This window comes from Bombina bombina, chromosome 4 (genome assembly GCF_027579735.1).
Source record: "Bombina bombina isolate aBomBom1 chromosome 4, aBomBom1.pri, whole genome shotgun sequence".
Lineage (NCBI taxonomy): Eukaryota > Metazoa > Chordata > Amphibia > Anura > Bombinatoridae > Bombina > Bombina bombina.
In genome coordinates this window covers 1,114,289,968-1,114,307,467 of record NC_069502.1, presented here as the reverse complement: position 1 = coordinate 1,114,307,467, position 17,500 = coordinate 1,114,289,968, and the positions used below count along the sequence as shown (strand labels likewise).

Sequence of the window (17,500 nt, the reverse complement as noted above, 5' to 3'; positions counted from 1 at the left end):
CACATTTTTATGAAACAGGTATGGTACTAACACTCTGAAATCAATTCTCTAATCAGATACTGTGTATGAGGCTTTACCGCACATGCAAAAAGCCTCTAAAGGAACATTTTAGTGGAAAAGCTACTTACTCTAATTCATTAGAACAGGGCTCGACAAACCCAGGAGCGAGGGAGCCATTGGCCCATAGAATTTTACTGGCTTCTAAATTTGAAACAGATTTGTTGGCCCCTGTATTAGAGTGCGTTATTTTTGTTCTACTCACCTAGAAACTATGTACTTAATCCTAGCAGAGTCCTGCTCAGGAGCTGCAGAGAGCTACTGGATTCAAACCAAAAATAGCGGGGGCCAATCGGCAGCAGCAGTTGTACAGCTCTGTCAGCCCCTTGTTCAGCTCTGGAGCTCCGAATAATTGCAGTTCTTGAGTGGTGCTTTACCTATGTGTTGTTCAAGCTCACCACAAAGAGTGCACAGTGTAAAATTGACCTACTTTGACAAATTAGAGCTCGTCATTTTTACACTACAATGGGTCCCTTTAAAGCAGATCTCTTATTTAATTATTTTTACTCAATCCCTTTAATCATTTTATACATGTATACAGTTAGCTTTATTGAACATCTTTAGGTAAGATTAGTAGTAATAAAAACATAAAAAGATGCTTCATTTAAGTTAATATTCCTTATATTAATTGTCTTTATTTGCTTGCATTTCTATAGTTAATCTATCCCATTATATTCTCCTGTGTGCTTTTTTCAGCGAGCAGCGTTTTAGTTTGCATGTTCACTCGTGTTCTCTAATCACATTCCACTTGGATTAATCACTGGTGTTGATTCCTTGTCAACAAACACTCTCTGCTTTAATAAACATTTACTTACTAAGACATAACTTGCATAAAATCACCAACAAAATGGTATGGATGAATAATTACTGTACAAAGTAATAAGGATAACCCAACCTATTTATGTTCTTTGCATTTTGTAGCAGCCAATTTAACAACTAATTAGCTCTGCAACAAGGCTTTTTACAGGAGCCTAGTACAACCACCGACCATGCCTAAAGGGGCAGTGTATTGTCTATTGGTTTCCTCTTAATGTCTTTCCAATAACTTTTATACCAGCTGCAGTGTAATAAATGTATGGGAAAATGATCATTTATGTTGTGTTTTTTGTATATGAAATCCCTGGCTCAGCTAATTGAAATAAAAACGCAACCAAATGGGCTTGACATACAGCTATATGTGTGAGATATATATATATGTGTATAGAGAGAGAGACATAGAGAGAGAGAGAGAGAAAAAAGCTATCACACTTGACTTGCTGCCGTCTCTAGGACAAAGCCGTTGCTTTACCGGCTTAGCATGTACACAACACCAGAAAGACTTGAGTGCATGAGCACGCATAACATAGAGTAAGTGATTTCCAGAGAACAAAAGCACGCAAGTACAAACAACATTGAAAATGGCAACAATCTGAGCTCTGATACTGGTGTTAATAAAACGTCACATTTATTAGCAGTTAAATAAAAACTTAAAATATCACCGGACAAAATAGAGGAGTGTAGGTACTAGCGGAACAGGTGCCTACGTCATCTGACACGTTTCATGCCGTTCTGGCACTTTTTGAAAGATAGCCTAGAGGGGGTTAATTGGTCAGTATATATGCTAGACTATACACGACCATCAACCAATCAGTTTTTACAAATACCTTCACACCCTCTCCAGGTTATGTAGCGTAGTTCACCATGGTCCATTGATACAAAACATTTACAAAAATTACAACAATTTACTGAATATATACAAATAGCCCTAAGTTAAATACTATACACATCTTACAGTGTAGCGAAATTACTTTAGAACAGCATATATTTACACGAATGGCAAATGAACATAGACTTTTTCAAAAATTGTAGTCCTTTCAGACATTATTGCTAAAGATATATACACAATATATAGCGTGAAATTCACACTTTAAATATTATATCTACAGATAGCGTATAGCATGTTTGCTTGTAATTTGTACCTACATAGAAAAAGACACATTACATTAGCAATGGTATAGTATAACCCATGTATAGACACATTGTTCAAAACACCCCCGGTATACTCTAATGTATTATGGCCACTTCTAATCCGGTCTTTTTCTAGCGGGCTAGCGATGCATAATCTCCATGTATTTGTACATACTATATAATACAGATGAAGGACTAATCCGAAACAAAAAGAAGAAATGCTAATAATATTGAGATAAGACTATAGTATGGTAAACCTTGATACAGATCAATGTCCCATCTTAGATTAATGCCGTGGGGCTTCCTGGTATTTAGTTTAAAAATCCACTGGACTTCTTTGTCTAAGAGTCTTTTAAAACAATCACCTCCTCTTTTTTGAAATGGGACAAAATCTATGGTCTGAAACTGTAGGGCTTTTCTCTTGTTAAGTGTGTTCAGTCCACGGGTCATCCATTACTTATGGGATATATTCTCCTTCCCAACAGGAAGTTGCAAGAGGATCACCCAAGCAGAGCTGCTATATAGCTCCTCCCCTCACATGTCATATCCAGTCATTCTCTTGCAACCCTCAACAAAGAAGGAGGTCGCGAGAGGAGTTGGAGTTTTTACTTAATTATTCTTCAATCAAAAGTTTTTTATTTTAAAATGCCACGGAGTGTGCTGTTTTTTGTATCTCAGGCAGTATTTGGAGAAGAATCTGCCTGCGTTTTTCTATGATCTTAGCAGACGTAACTAAGATCCGCTGGCTGTTCTCGACATTCTGAGGAGTAGGGTAACTTCAGAAAGAGGGGAATAGCATGCGGGGTCCCCCGCAAATGAGGTATGTGCAGTACATTATTTTCTGGGAATGGAATTGACTAAGAAAATACTGCTGTTACCCACATGATGTAAGTACAGCCTTAAATGCAGTAGTAGCGACTGGTATCAGGCTGATAAATGTATGCGCAGTTGAGTTATTTTCTAGGGACTAGAATTTGACTGAGAAAATACTGTTAATACTGAAATAATGTTTAAGCCTTATCTGCAGTGGAAGCGACTGGTAGCAGGCTTAGTGATAACTTTGCATGACATTCAAATTGTTGTTTTTAAAACGTTTACTGGCATGTTATTCGTTTTGTGAGGTACTTTGGTGATAAATCTTTTTGGGCATGATTTTTTTCCACATGGCTAATGTATTTTCTGCATAGAAACCGTTATATCAGGTCTCCCACTGTTGTAATATGAGTGGGAGGGACCTTGTTTTAGCGCCTTGTTGCGCAGTTAAAATTCTAGCACAGTCTTCCTGTTTCTTCCTCCTTGATCCAGGACGTCTCTAGAGAGCTCAGGGGTCTTCAAAATTCATTTTTGAGGGAGGTAATCAGTCACAGCAGATCTGTGACAGTGTGTTTGACTGTGATAAAAGCATTAAATCTTAATTTGATATCCGTTTTTGGGTATTGAGGGGTTAATCATCCTTTTGCTAATGGGTGCAATCCTCTGCTAATTAATACATTTCTCGTTAAGAATTGTTCACTATAACTGAATTAGTTTTCTTTGTTATTCAACTGTGTTTTTAAAAGCGCTGCAGGGTTTTTTATATTGCTTGTAAACTTATTGAAAGTGATTTCCAAGCTTGTTGGCTTCATTGCTAGTCTGTTTAAACATGTCTGATACAGAGGAATCTGCTTGTTCATTATGTTCAAAAGCCGATGTGGAGCCCAATAGAAATATGTGTACCAATTGTATTGATATTACTTTGAATAAAAGTCAATCTGTACCGATAAAGAAATTATCACCAGACAACGAGGGGGAAGTTATGCCGTCTAACTCTCCTCACGTGTCAGTACCTGCGTCTCCCGCTCGGGAGGTGCGTAAGATTGAGGCGCCAAGTACATCAAGGCCCTTACAAATCACTTTACATGATATGGCTAATGTTATGAAAGAAGTATTATACAATATGCCCGAATTAAGAGGCAAGCGCGATAGCTCTGGGTTAAGGACAGAGCGCGCTGATGACACGAGAGCCATGTCCGATACTGCGTCACAATTTGCAGAACATGAGGACGGTGAGCTTCATTCTGTCGGTGACGGTTCTGATCCGGGGAGACCGGATTCAGAAATTTCAAATTTTAAATTTAAGCTTGAGAACCTCCGCGTGTTACTAGGGGAGGTATTAGCGGCTCTGAATGATTGCGACACGGTGGCAATCCCAGAGAAATTATGTAGGTTGGATAGATACTATGCGGTACCGGTGTGTACTGACGTTTTTCCTATACCAAAAAGGCTTACAGAAATTATTAGTAAGGAGTGGGATAGACCCGGTGTGCCCTTTTCCCCTCCTCCGATATTTAGAAAAATGTTCCCTATAGACGCCACCACACGAGACTTATGGCAGACGGTCCCTAAGGTGGAGGGAGCAGTTTCTACTTTAGCCAAGCGTACCACTATCCCGGTGGAGGATAGCTGTGCTTTCTCAGATCCAATGGATACAAAATTAGAGGGTTACCTTAAGAAAATGTTTGTTCAACAAGGTTTTATATTGCAGCCTCTTGCATGCATTGCGCCTGTCACGGCTGCAGCGGCATTCTGGTTTGAGTCTCTGGAAGAGGCGATTCGCACAGAGCCATTGGATGAGGCTTTGAGCAAAGTTAGAATGCTTAAACTGGCTAATGCGTTTGTTTCGGATGCTGTAGTGCATTTAACCATTCTTACGGCTAAGAATTCCGGATTCGCCATACAGGCGCGCAGGGCGCTATGGCTTAAATCCTGGTCAGCAGATGTAACTTCTAAGTCTAAACTACTTAACATTCCTTTCAAAGGGCAGACCTTATTCGGGCCCGGCTTGAAGGAAATTATTGCTGACATTACGGGAGGTAAGGGCCACACCCTTCCTCAGGACAAGGCCAAATCAAAGGCCAAACAGTCTAATTTTCGTGCCTTTCGTAACTTCAAGGCAGGAGCAGCATCAACTTCCTCCGCTCCAAAACAGGAAGGAACTACTGCTCGTTACAGACAGGGTTGGAAAGGCAACCAGTCATGGAACAAGGGCAAGCAGGCCAGAAAGCCTACTTCCGCCCCTAAGACAGCATGAAGACAGGGCCCCCTCTCCGGAGACGGATCTAGTGGGGGGCAGACTTTCTCTCTTCGCCCAGGCCTGGGCAAGAGATGTACAGGATCCCTGGACGTTGGAGATTATATCTCAGGGATACCTTCTGGATTTCAAAACTTCTCCTCCACAAGGGAGGTTTCATCTGTCAAGGTTATCAACAAACCTAGTAAAGAAAGAGGCATTTCTACAATGTGTACAAGACCTCTTAGTGATGGGAGTGATCCAACCAGTTCCGCGAACGGAACGAGGACAAGGGTTTTACTCAAATCTATTTGTGGTTCCCAAAAAAGAGGGAACCTTCAGACCAATCTTAGACTTAAAAATCTTAAACAAATTCCTAAGGGTTCCATCGTTCAAGATGGAAACTATTCGGACCATCCTGCCCATGATCCAAGAGGGTCAATATATGACCACAGTGGACTTAAAGGATGCCTACCTTCACATACCGATTCACAAAGATCATTATCGGTACCTAAGATTTGCCTTTCTAGACAGGCATTACCAGTTTGTAGCTCTTCCCTTCGGGTTAGCTACGGCCCCGAGAATTTTTACAAAGGTTCTGGGCTCACTTCTGGCGGTACTAAGACCACGAGGCATAGCGGTGGCTCAGTACCTAGACGACATTCTGATTCAAGCGTCAAGTTTTCAAAATGTGAAGTCTCATACAGAGATAGTTCTAGCATTTCTGAGGTCGCATGGTTGGAAAGTGAACGTGGAAAAGAGTTACCGCTCACAAGGGTTCCTTTTCTAGGGACTCTTATAGATTCTGTAGAGATGAAGATTTCCCTGACGGAGTCCAGGTTATCAAAGATTATCAATGCTTGCCGTGCCCTTCACTCCACTCCAAGCCCATCAGTAGCTCAGTGTATGGAGGTAATTGGCTTGATGGTCGCGGCAATGGACATAGTGCCATTTGCGCGCCTGCATCTCAGACCGCTGCAACTATGCATGCTAAGTCAGTGGAACGGGGATTACTCAGATCTGTCCCCTTTGCTAAATCTGGACCAGGAGACCAGAGATTCTCTTCTCTGGTGGTTGTCACAGGTTCATCTGTCCGAAGGAATGACCTTTCGCAGACCAGATTGGACGATTGTAACAACAGATGCCAGCCTTCTAGGCTGGGGAGCAGTCTGGAACTCCCTGAAGGCTCAGGGATCGTGGACTCAGGAGGAGAAACTCCTACCAATCAACATTCTAGAATTAAGAGCAATATTCAATGCTCTTCTAGCTTGGCCTCAGTTAGCAACACTGAGGTTCATCAGGTTTCAGTCGGACAACATCACGACTGTGGCTTACATCAATCATCAAGGGGGAACCAGGAGTTCCCTAGCGATGTTGGAAGTCTCGAAGATAATTCGCTGGGCAGAGTCACACTCTTGCCACCTGTCAGCGATCTACATCCCAGGTGTGGAAAACTGGGAAGCGGATTTTCTAAGTCGCCAGACTTTTCATCCGGGGGAGTGGGAACTACACCCGGAGGTATTTGCTCAACTGATTCGTCGTTGGGGCAAACCGGATCTGGATCTTATGGCATCTCGCCAGAACGCCAAGCTTCCTCGTTACGGATCCAGGTCCAGGGACCCAGGAGCGGTGCTGGTAGATGCACTTGCAGCCCCTTGGGTTTTCAACATAGCTTATGTGTTTCCACATTTTCCGTTGCTACCTCGACTGATTGCCAGGATCAAACAGGAGAGAGCATCAGTGATTCTGATAGCGCCTGCGTGGCCACGCAGGACCTGGTATGCAGACCTAGTGGACATGTCGTCCTGTCCACCATGGTCTCTACCTCTGAGGCAGGACCTTCTAATTCAGGGTCCTTTCAACCATCCAAACCTAATTTCTCTGAGGCTGACTGCTTGGAGATTGAACGCTTGATTCTATCAAAGCGTGGGTTTTCGGAATTCGGTTATTGATACATTGATACAGGCTCGGAAACCTGTTACCAGAAAAATTTACCATAAGATATGGCGTAAATATTTATATTGGTGTGGATCCAAGAGTTACTCATGGAGTAAGGTTAGGATTCCTAGGATATTGGCTTTTCTACAAGAGGGTTTAGAAAAGGGCTTATCCGCTAGTTCACTAAAGGGACAGATTTCTGCTCTGTCTATTCTTTTACACAAGCGTCTGGCAGGGAATCCAGATGTCCAGGCTTTTTGTCAGGCTTTGGCTAGGATTAAGCCTGTGTTTAAGGCTGTTGCTCCTCCGTGGAGCTTAAACTTGGTTCTTAAACTTGGTTCTTAAAGTTCTTCAGGGTGTTCCGTTTGAAACCCTTCATTCCATCGATATTAAGCTTTTATCTTGGAAAGTTCTGTTTTTGATGGCTATTTCCTCGGCTCGAAGAGTCTCGGAGTTATCTGCCTTACATTGTGATTCTCCTTATCTGATCTTTCATTCAGACAAGGTAGTCCTGCGTACTAAACCTGGGTTTTTGCCTAAGGTTGTTTCTAACAGGAATATCAATCAAGAGATTGTTGTTCCATCTTTGTGTCCTAATCCTTCTTCAAAGAAGGAACGTCTTTTGCATAATCTAGACGTGGTCCGTGCCCTGAAGTTCTACTTACAGGCAACTATAGATTTTCGACAAACTTCTTCCCTGTTTGTCGTTTACTCTGGACAGAGGAGAGGTCAAAAGGCTTTGGCTACCTCTCTCTCTTTTTGGCTTCGTAGCATAATACGTTTAGCCTATGAGACTGCTGGACAGCAGCCTCTTGAAAGAATTACAGCTCATTCCACTAGAGCTGTGACTTCCACCTGGGCCTTTAAAAATGAGGCCTCTGTTGAACAGATTTGCAAGGCTGCAACTTGGTCTTCACTTCATACTTTTTCCAAATTTTACAAATTTGACACTTTTGCTTCTTCGGAGGCTGTTTTTGGGAGAAAGGTTCTACAGGCAGTGGTTCCTTCTGTTTAATGTTCCTGCCTTGTCCCTCCCTTCATCCGTGTACTTTAGCTTTGGTATTGGTATCCCATAAGTAATGGATGACCCGTGGACTGAACACACTTAACAAGAGAAAACATAATTTATGCTTACCTGATAAATTTATTTCTCTTGTAGTGTGTTCAGTCCATGGCCCGCCCTGTCTTTTTGAGGCAGGTTCTAAATTTTAAATTATAACTCCAGTCACCACTGCACCCTATAGTTTCTCCTTTCTCATCTTGTTTCGGTCGAATGACTGGATATGACATGTGAGGGGAGGAGCTATATAGCAGCTCTGCTTGGGTGATCCTCTTGCAACTTCCTGTTGGGAAAGAGAATATATCCCATAAGTAATGGATGACCCGTGGACTGAACACACTACAAGAGAAATAAATTTATCAGGTAAGCATAAATTATGTTTTTTGCCTTCCTTGTGTTTAACAAAGTGTTTTGCTACTGGGGTCTTGGGGGGATCTTTTTCTATGGACAGAAGATGCTCTCTGACCCTGTGTTTCAAATTGTGACTTGTGCATCCTGTATACTGTCTGTTACAGACTTTGCAAGTAATCAGATATATCACATATTTTGAACAACAGTTTAATCTGTATTTTAATATGTAGTTTTCATCTTTGGCTGTAGAAGTAAAACTATCTCCTGTAATCACATAGGGACAAGTCATACAAGGATGTCTGCCACATTTGAAAAAACCTTTCTTGGAAAGCCAAGTCAGATTGTTGCCATTTTTAATGTTTGTACTTGCGTGCTTTTATTCTCTGGAAGCTATATATATATATATATATATATATATATATATATATATATATATATATATATATATATATATATATATATATATATATATATATTAACAATTAGCCTGTGGCCCAGCACTCCAACCAAGGTGGTGTATAGTAGACCTGGGTGCAATCCTCAAAGTGTAAATATGTAGATCTGTGTCAAGAATGGTACTCTCGGGATTTGTAAATTCAAATACAATTACTTTATTCGTACATCAACAAAGAATAGTCAACATTTTGGCTCCTATCCGAGCCTTCATCAGGACATATTAAATCTTCAAATGGCTATATAGCCAAACTCCCAGTTTAGAACAGATTTACCTAATAGCATTATACTGCAACAGATGGATCACAAAAAAAAGACAAAACACCTTAAACACAATTTCTGATTAGCGGCCCAAAACCTTAAGATTGAGGTTAGTGCTTCACGGTCCAAAGTGTAGTGTCATATGGTCACTTATGTCCTCAATAGGTATTCAGTAGATCCGCCCAATAGTAGCCCACTTACTTTAAGTATCCTCAATCACAATGAGGTAAGTGTAATGTGAAGTAGAGATTTCTTTCATGTAATTAGCAAGAGTCCATGAGCTAGTGACGTATGGGATATACATTCCTACCAGGAGGGGCAAAGTTTCCCAAACCTTAAAATGCCTATAAATACACCCCTCACCACACCCACAATTCAGTTTTACAAACTTTGCCTCCGATGGAGGTGGTGAAGTAAGTTTGTGCTAGATTCTACGTTGATATGCGCTCCGCAGCAAGTTGGAGCCCGGTTTTCCTCTCAGCGTGCAGTGAATGTCAGAGGGATGTGAGGAGAGTATTGCCTATTTGAATGCAGTGATCCCCTTCTACGGGGTCTATTTCATAGGTTCTCTGTTTTCGGTCGTAGAGATTCATCTCTTACCTCCCTTTTCAGATCGACGATATACTCTTATATATACCATTACCTCTGCTGATTCTCGTTTCAGTACTGGTTTGGCTTTCTACAAACATGTAGATGAGTGTCCTGGGGTAAGTAAATCTTATTTTCTGTGACACTCTAAGCTATGGTTGGGCACTTTGTTTATAAAGTTCTAAATATATGTATTCAAACATTTATTTGCCTTGACTCAGAATGTTCAACTTTCCTTATTTTTCAGACAGTCAGTTTCATATTTGGGATAATGCATTTGAATTAATCATTTTTTCTTACCTTCAAAAATTTGACTCTTTTTTTCCTGTTTTATTGCGTCATTCTTGGCGCAGACTTTTTTGGCGCAAAAATTCTTTTCCGTTTCCGGCGTCATACGTGTCGCCGGAAGTTGCGTCATTTTTTGACGTTATTTTGCGCCAAAAATGTCGGTGTTCCGGATGTGGCGTCATTTTTGGCGCCAAAAGCATTTAGGCGCCAAATAATGTGGGCGTCTTATTTGGCGCTAAAAAATAAGGGCGTCACTTTTGTCTCCACATTATTTAAGTCTTATTTTTTCAGTGCTTCTGGTTGCTAGAAGCTTGTTCTTTGGCATTTTTTCCCATTCCTGAAACTGTCATTTAAGGAATTTGATCAATTTTGCTTTATATGTTGTTTTTTCTCTTACATATTGCAAGATGTCTCACGTTGCATCTGAGTCAGAAGATACTACAGGAAAATCGCTGTCTACTGCTGGAGCTACCAAGCTAAGTGTATCTGCTATAATTTTTGGTATCTGTTTCTCCAGCTGTTGTTTGTATTGCATGTCATGACAAACTTATTAATGCAGATAAAATTTCCTTTAGTACTGTTACATTACCTGTTGCTGTTCCGTCAACATCTAATTTTCAGAGTGTTCCTGATAAACATAAGAGATTTTATTTTTTAAATCCATTAAGAAGGCTATGTCTGTTATTTCTCCTTCTAGTTTACATAAAAGTCTTTTAAAACTTCTCTTTTTTCAGATGAATTTTTAAATGAACATCATCATTCTGATACTGATAATGGTTCTTCTGGTTCAGAGGTTTCTGTCTCAGAGGTTGATGCTGATAAATCTTTGTATTTGTTCAAGATGGAATTTATTCGTTCTTTATTTAAAGAAGTATTAATTGCATTAGAAATAGAGGATTCTGGTCCTCTTGATTCTAAATCTAAACGTTTAAATAAGGTTTTTAAATCTCCTGTAGTTATTCCAGAAGTGTTTAATCTCCCTGATGCTATTTCTGAAGTAATTTCCAGGGAATGGAATAATTTGGGTAATTCTTTTACTCCTTCTAAACGTTTAAGCAATTATATCCTGTGCCATCTGACAGATTAGAGTTTTGGGACAAAATCCCTAAGGTTATGGGGCTGTCTCTACTCCTGCTAAATGTGCTACTATTCCTACGGCAGATAGTAATTCATTTAAGGATCCTTTAGATAGGAAAATTTAATCCTTTCTAAGAAAAGCTTACTTATGTTCAGGTAATCTTCTTAGACTTGCTATATTTTTAGCGGCTGTTGCTGCAGCTTCAACTTTTTGGTTAGAAGCTTTAGCGCAACAAGTAACAGATCATAATTTTATAGCATTATTATTATTCTATAACATGCTAATAATTTTATTGGTGATACCATCTTTTGATATCAGAGTTGATGTCAGGTATATGTCTCTAGCTATTTTAGCTAGAAAAGCTTTATGGATTAAACTTGGAATACTGATATGTCTTCTAAGTCAACTTTGCTTTCCCTTTCTTTCCAGGGTAATAAATTATTATTTCAACTGTTTCTGAAAGGAAGGGAACTTTTTTTCCAAAGGATAAAAAATCTAAGGTAAATTTAGGTCTAATAATCATTTCGTTCCTTTCCTCACAATAAGGAACAAAAGCCTGATCCTTCATTCTCAGGAGCGGTATCAGTTTGGAAACTATTTCCAGTTTGGAATATATCCAAGCCTTTTAGAAAACCTATAGCCAGCTCCTAAGTACCCATGAAGGTGCGGACCTTATTCCAGCTCAGCTGGTATGGGGCAGATTACGTTTTCTTCAAAGAAATTTTGATCAATTCCGTTCTCAATTTCTGGTTTCAGAACATTGTTTCAGAAAGGTACAGAATTGGCTTCAGTTAAGGCCTCCTGCTAAGAGATTTTTTTCTTTCCCGTGTCCCAGTTAACACAGCAAAGGCTCAGCATTTCTGAAATGTGTTTCAGATCTAGAGTTGGCTGGAGTAATTATGCCAGTTCCAGTTCTGGAACAGGGGCTGGGGTTTTATTTTATCTCTTCATTGTACCAAAGAAGGTCAATTCCTTCAGACCAGTTCCGGATCTATCAATATTGAATAGTTATGTAAGGATACCAACATTCAAGATGGTTACTGTAGGACTGTCCTGCCTTTTGTTTAGCAAGGGCATTATATGTCTACAATCGATTTACAGGATGTGTATCTACATATTCCGATTCATCCAGATCACTTTTAGTGTCTGAGATTCTCTTTTTAGACAAGCATTACCAGTTTTGTGGCTCTACCGTTTGGCCTAGCCTCAGTTCCAAGAATTTTTTTCAAAGGTTCTCGGTGCCCTTCTTTCTGTAATCAGAGAACAGGGTTTTTTGGTATTTCCTTATTGGACAATATCTGGGTACTTGCTCAGTCTTCTCATTTTCGAAGAATCTCATACGAATCGACTTGTGTTGTTTCTTCAAGTTCATGGTTGGAGGATCAATTTACCAATCAGTTCATTGATTCCTCAGACAAGTGTAACCTTTTTAGGTTTCTAGAATAGATTCAGTGTCTATGACTCTGTCCTTGTCAGACAAGAGAAGTTTAACATTGATATCAGCTTGTCAAAACCTTCAGTCACAATCATTCCCTTTGGTAGCCTTATGCATGGACATTTTAGGTCTTAGGACTGCCGCATCAGATGCGATCTCCTTTGCTCGTTTTCACATGCGACCTCTTCAGCTCTGTATGCTGAACCAATGGTGCAGGGATTACTCAAAGATATCTCAATTAATATCTTTAAACCGATTATACGACACTCTCTGACATGGTGGGCAGATCACCATCGTTTAGTTCAGGGGGCTTCTTTGTTCTTCCGACCTGGACTATAATCTCAACAGATGCAAGTCTTACAGGTTGGGGAGCTGTGTGGGGGTATCTGACGGCACAAGGGGTTTGGGAATCTCAGGAGGTGAGATTTCCGATCAATATTTTGGAACTCCGTGCAATTTCAGAGCTCTTCAGTCTTGGCCTCTTCTGAAGAGAGAGTTGTTCATTTGTTTTCAGATAGACAATGTCACAACTGTGGCATACATCAATCATCAAGGAGGGACTCACAGTCCTCTGGCTATGAAAGAAGTATCTCGAATTTTGGTTTGGGCGGAATCCAGCTCCTGTCTAATCTCTGCGGTTCATATCCCAGGTATGGACAATTGGAAAGCGGATTATCTCAGTCGCCAAACGTTGCACCTGGGCGAATGGTCTTCACCCAGAGGTATTTCCTCAGATTGTTCAAATGTGGGAACTCTCAGAAATAGATCTGATGGCTTCTCATCTAAACAAGAAACTTCCCTGGTATCTGTCCGGATCCAGGGATCCTCGGGCGGAGGCAGTGGATGCATTATCTCTTCCTTACAAGTGTCATCCTGCCTATATCTTTCCGCCTCTAGTTCTTCTTCCAAGGGTATTCTCTAATATTCTAAAGGAATGCTCGTTTGTCCTGCTGGTAGCTCCAGCATGGCCTCACAGGTTTTGGTATGCGGATCTTGTCCGGATGGCCTCTTGCCAGCTGTGGACTCTTCCGTTAAGACCAGTCTTTCTGTCTCAAGGTTCTTTTTTCCATCAGGATCTCAAAACCTTAATTTTAAGGTGTGGAGTTTGAACGCTTGATTCTTGGTCAAAGAGGTTTCTCTGACTCTGTGATTGATACTATGTGACAGGCTCGTAAATCTGTATCTAGAGAGATATATTATAGAGTCTGGAAGACTTATATTTCTTCAGGATGGTTTAGATAAAGGTTTGTCCGCAAGTTTCTTGAAAGACAAATCTCTGCTCTTTCTGTTCTTTTTCACAGAAGGATTGCTAATCTTCCTGATATTCATTGTTTTGTACAAGCTTTGGTTCGTATAAAACCCGTCATTAAGTCAATTTCTCCTCTTTGGAGTTTGAATTTGGTTCTGGGGGCTCTTCAAGCTTCTCCTTTTGAACCCATGCATTCTTTGGTCGTTATATTACTTTCTTGGAAAGTTTTGTTTCTTTTGGCCATCTCTTCTGCCAGAAGAGTCTCTGAATTATCTACTCTTTTTTTTGTGAGTCTCCTTTTCTGATTTTGCATCAGGATAAGGCGGTGCTGCGAACTTCTTTTGAATTTTTTACCTAAGGTTGTGAATTCTAACAACATTAGTAGAGAAATTGTGGTTCCTTCATTATGTCCTAATCCTATGAATTCTAAGGAGAAATCATTGCATTCTTTGGATGCTGTTAGAGCTTTGTAATATTATTATGTTGAAGCTACTAAGTCTTTCCGAAAGACTTCTAGTCTATTTGTCATCTTTTCCGGTTCTAGAAAAGACCAGAAAGCTTCTGCCATTTCTTTGGCATCTTGGTTGAAATCTTTATTTCATCATGCCTATGTTGAGTCGGGTAACACTCCGCCTCAAAGGATTACAGCTCATTCTACTAGGTCAGTTTCTACTTCCTGGGCGTTTAAGAATGAAGCTTCGGTTGATCAGATTTGCAAAACAGCAACTTGGTCCTCTTTGCATACTTTTACTAAATTCTACCATTTTGATGTGTTTTATTCTTCTGAAGCAGTTTTTGGTAGAAACGTACTTCAGGCAGTGGTTTCAGTTTGAATCTTCTGCTTATGTTTTTTCATTAAAATTTTATTCTGGGTGTGGATTATTTTCAGCACGAATTGGCTGTCTTTATTTTATCCCTCCCTCTCTAGTGACTCTTGTGTGGAAAGATCCACATCTTGGGTAATCATTATCCCATACGTCACTAGCTCATGGACTCTTGCTAATTACATGAAAGAAAACATAATTTATGTAAGAACTTACCTGATAAATTCATTTCTTTCATATTAGCAAGAGTCCATGAGGCCCGCCCTTTTTTGTGGTGGTTTTGATTTTTTTGTATAAAGCACAATTATTCCAATTCCTTATTTTATATGCTTTCGCACTTTTTTCTTATCACCCCACTTCTTGGCTATTCGTTAAACTGAATTTTGGGTGTGGTGAGGGGTGTATTTATAGGCATTTTAAGGTTTGGGAAACTTTGCCCCTCCTGGTAGGAATGTATATCCCATACGTCACTAGCTCATGGACTCTTGCTAATATGAAAGAAATGAATTTATCAGGTAAGTTCTTACATAAATTATGTTTTTTCAAGTTCTGTGGATCATTCCTTCTTGTCTCCAGAAGTAGAGCAATAATTTCCCTTTGTTGTACTGGGTACTGCAAGCTCCTATGTGTTAAGATGTTGTGCAGAATTAAGAAACATAGCGTAATGTTAATTGAAATACACTCCTACACAAGCAGTCCTGCACTTACAATAAAAACCCTCAATCAGTATGAGGTAAGAATAAAGCTCATATAATAAAACCATCAGTTATAGATTAACGTTATCACAGTTCCGTGTGTATAAACCAATCTGGTTCCTTCTTAATTCCTTTTATCCCATATCATGGTAATCCCCAAACAAACCATCAACATTACCCAGTAACTACCGGCCTATCTCCCTACTTAATACAGACTTAAAGATTTATTCCAAAATACTGTCCACCCAAATAAAGTCCTTCCCGAGTTAATACATGTAGACCAAGTGGGCTTTGTCCCATATAGAGAAGCCAGGGATGACACTATTAGGGTCCTACAATTAATAGATTATGCAAAATTAAAAAACATCCCATCAGTGTTATTTTCTACAGATGCTGAAAAAGCATTCGATAGGCTGAACTGGAATTTCCTAATAAAAGTATTGAAACATATGGGATTTGGAGAAAAAATGCTTAAAATAAATCTTAGTTTATATATGCCCCTCAGTCAAAATAAAAGTTAATGGGCTATTGTCCTCCTCCTTTCCCATTCGCAATGGCACACGACAGGCTGCCCTTTATCTCCCACATTATTTATAATCACAATGGAGGTTCTGGCAGCGCACATTAGGAAGAATAATTACTTAAACGGCATTTGAATAGGGCAGAATGAATACAAATTAAATATGTACGCTGATGATGTACTGGTGTCCCTGGCTTCTCCTTAAACGTCTCTCCCGTATCTTCTGGAGGAGTTTGAGAGATTTGAAAAAAAATTCGGAAATTCAAAACATTACTTTGTCTTCACAAGACTTTGCAAATACAGGAACTATCTGTTCATATAAAAGACAACCCAACTCGATGAAATACTTTATTCGAATTAAACTATTTAAAATTGCTAAACAATATAGAAGCGGATTTAAACAAATGGTCCAATAATATTTTGTGGTGGGGTAGAATACAAGCAATTAAAATTAATATTTTACCAAGAGTTCTTTAGTAATGCAGGCTGCCCCAATCTCTATCCCTTTCATTTTTTAAGAAATTACAAGATAGTATAAACTTCTATATTTGGGGTCTACATAAACCTAGGAAGACAACTATATACCGATCTCTTGATGAAGGGGGACTTGGTTAACTAAATATGACATTATATTATCAAGCAATAACAATACAGAGAATATTAGAATGGCATACGGAAGCTAACTCAAAAGCATAGGTATCCCTTGATTCACAGCTCTTGAAGGCGCCACAGGTAGGTGCATTATGTTGGACATTCAAAAAATGTAGACCGCCAGCCAAACAAAAAATAACTATTACGGCAGGTCTTTCAGAACTGTGACAAATTATTAAATAGCTACATAGGACTATCGACTATAAAATCCCCACTGTCCCCAGGCTTCTCAAATGCTGAATTAAAAAAAGGGCTATAAAAAGGGTTGATTTGCAGGAAATAGCAGGTGGAATCTTTACGAACTGGCTAAAATATGCTCAACTAACACACCTAATACAGACCTCTCCATTTAGGGAAGATCTCCTCAGAAACCCCACTGATTTTGAAAGACTATGTCTGACTACCACACCTCTTAGGGGTACATTATCTATAGCAAGAAAAATATTAAGTAGACTAAAAAACACCTCTCTACCCACTTATATTAATAGGTGCAATCAGGAGCTATCAATGCATATACAGTAGAACCCAAACAATGGAAACAAATGTTCTATCACACTCATAAAGCTTCTGGGTCAGCAAATATTTTGGAATTAAATTTCAAAATATTGACAAGATGGTATCTTACTCCACACAGATTGAAATCTATTTATTTACCCACATTCCCATGGCCTATGTTGGCATGAATGCGGTGAAGCATGACTCATATGACTCATATCTGGTGGACATGCAAAGAAATAAACATAATATGGAGAGAAGTGGAAATACTGGGAGTATATCTATTTGGTGACGGTTACACATTGAAGGTAACTAATGCTTTATTTAATCAGAAATCTGGAAAATTCTGTAAAATACGACAAGCGGTCTTTGAGATAGCTCTCAATAGCACTAAATCTATCATAGCGAGAACAGATTACCTATTTGCACTAGAAAAATATGGGTTCTTTAAAAAAACAGAAATTAGAATTTTTCCTTAATATGCAGTTTAACTGGAACAATTATAAAGCATCCCTTTGCCCCGCTTGTTAGAGAAAGTTTAGGATTCAGACAAATGTAACC

The 17,500-nt window shown here is 39.5% G+C and overlaps 1 protein-coding gene across 1 annotated transcript in view; it reads left to right on the top strand.

Annotated features, from left to right (window-relative positions):
- LPGAT1 (lysophosphatidylglycerol acyltransferase 1) overlaps positions 1-17,500 on the top strand; it is a 429,652-nt gene that overhangs the window by 381,960 nt on the left and 30,192 nt on the right. The window contains exon 7 of the mRNA XM_053712423.1: positions 1-18. This exon is cut by the window's left edge and continues 89 nt beyond it. Within this exon, the coding sequence (XP_053568398.1) occupies positions 1-18 (18 nt within the window). The remainder of the gene's footprint in view (positions 19-17,500) is intronic.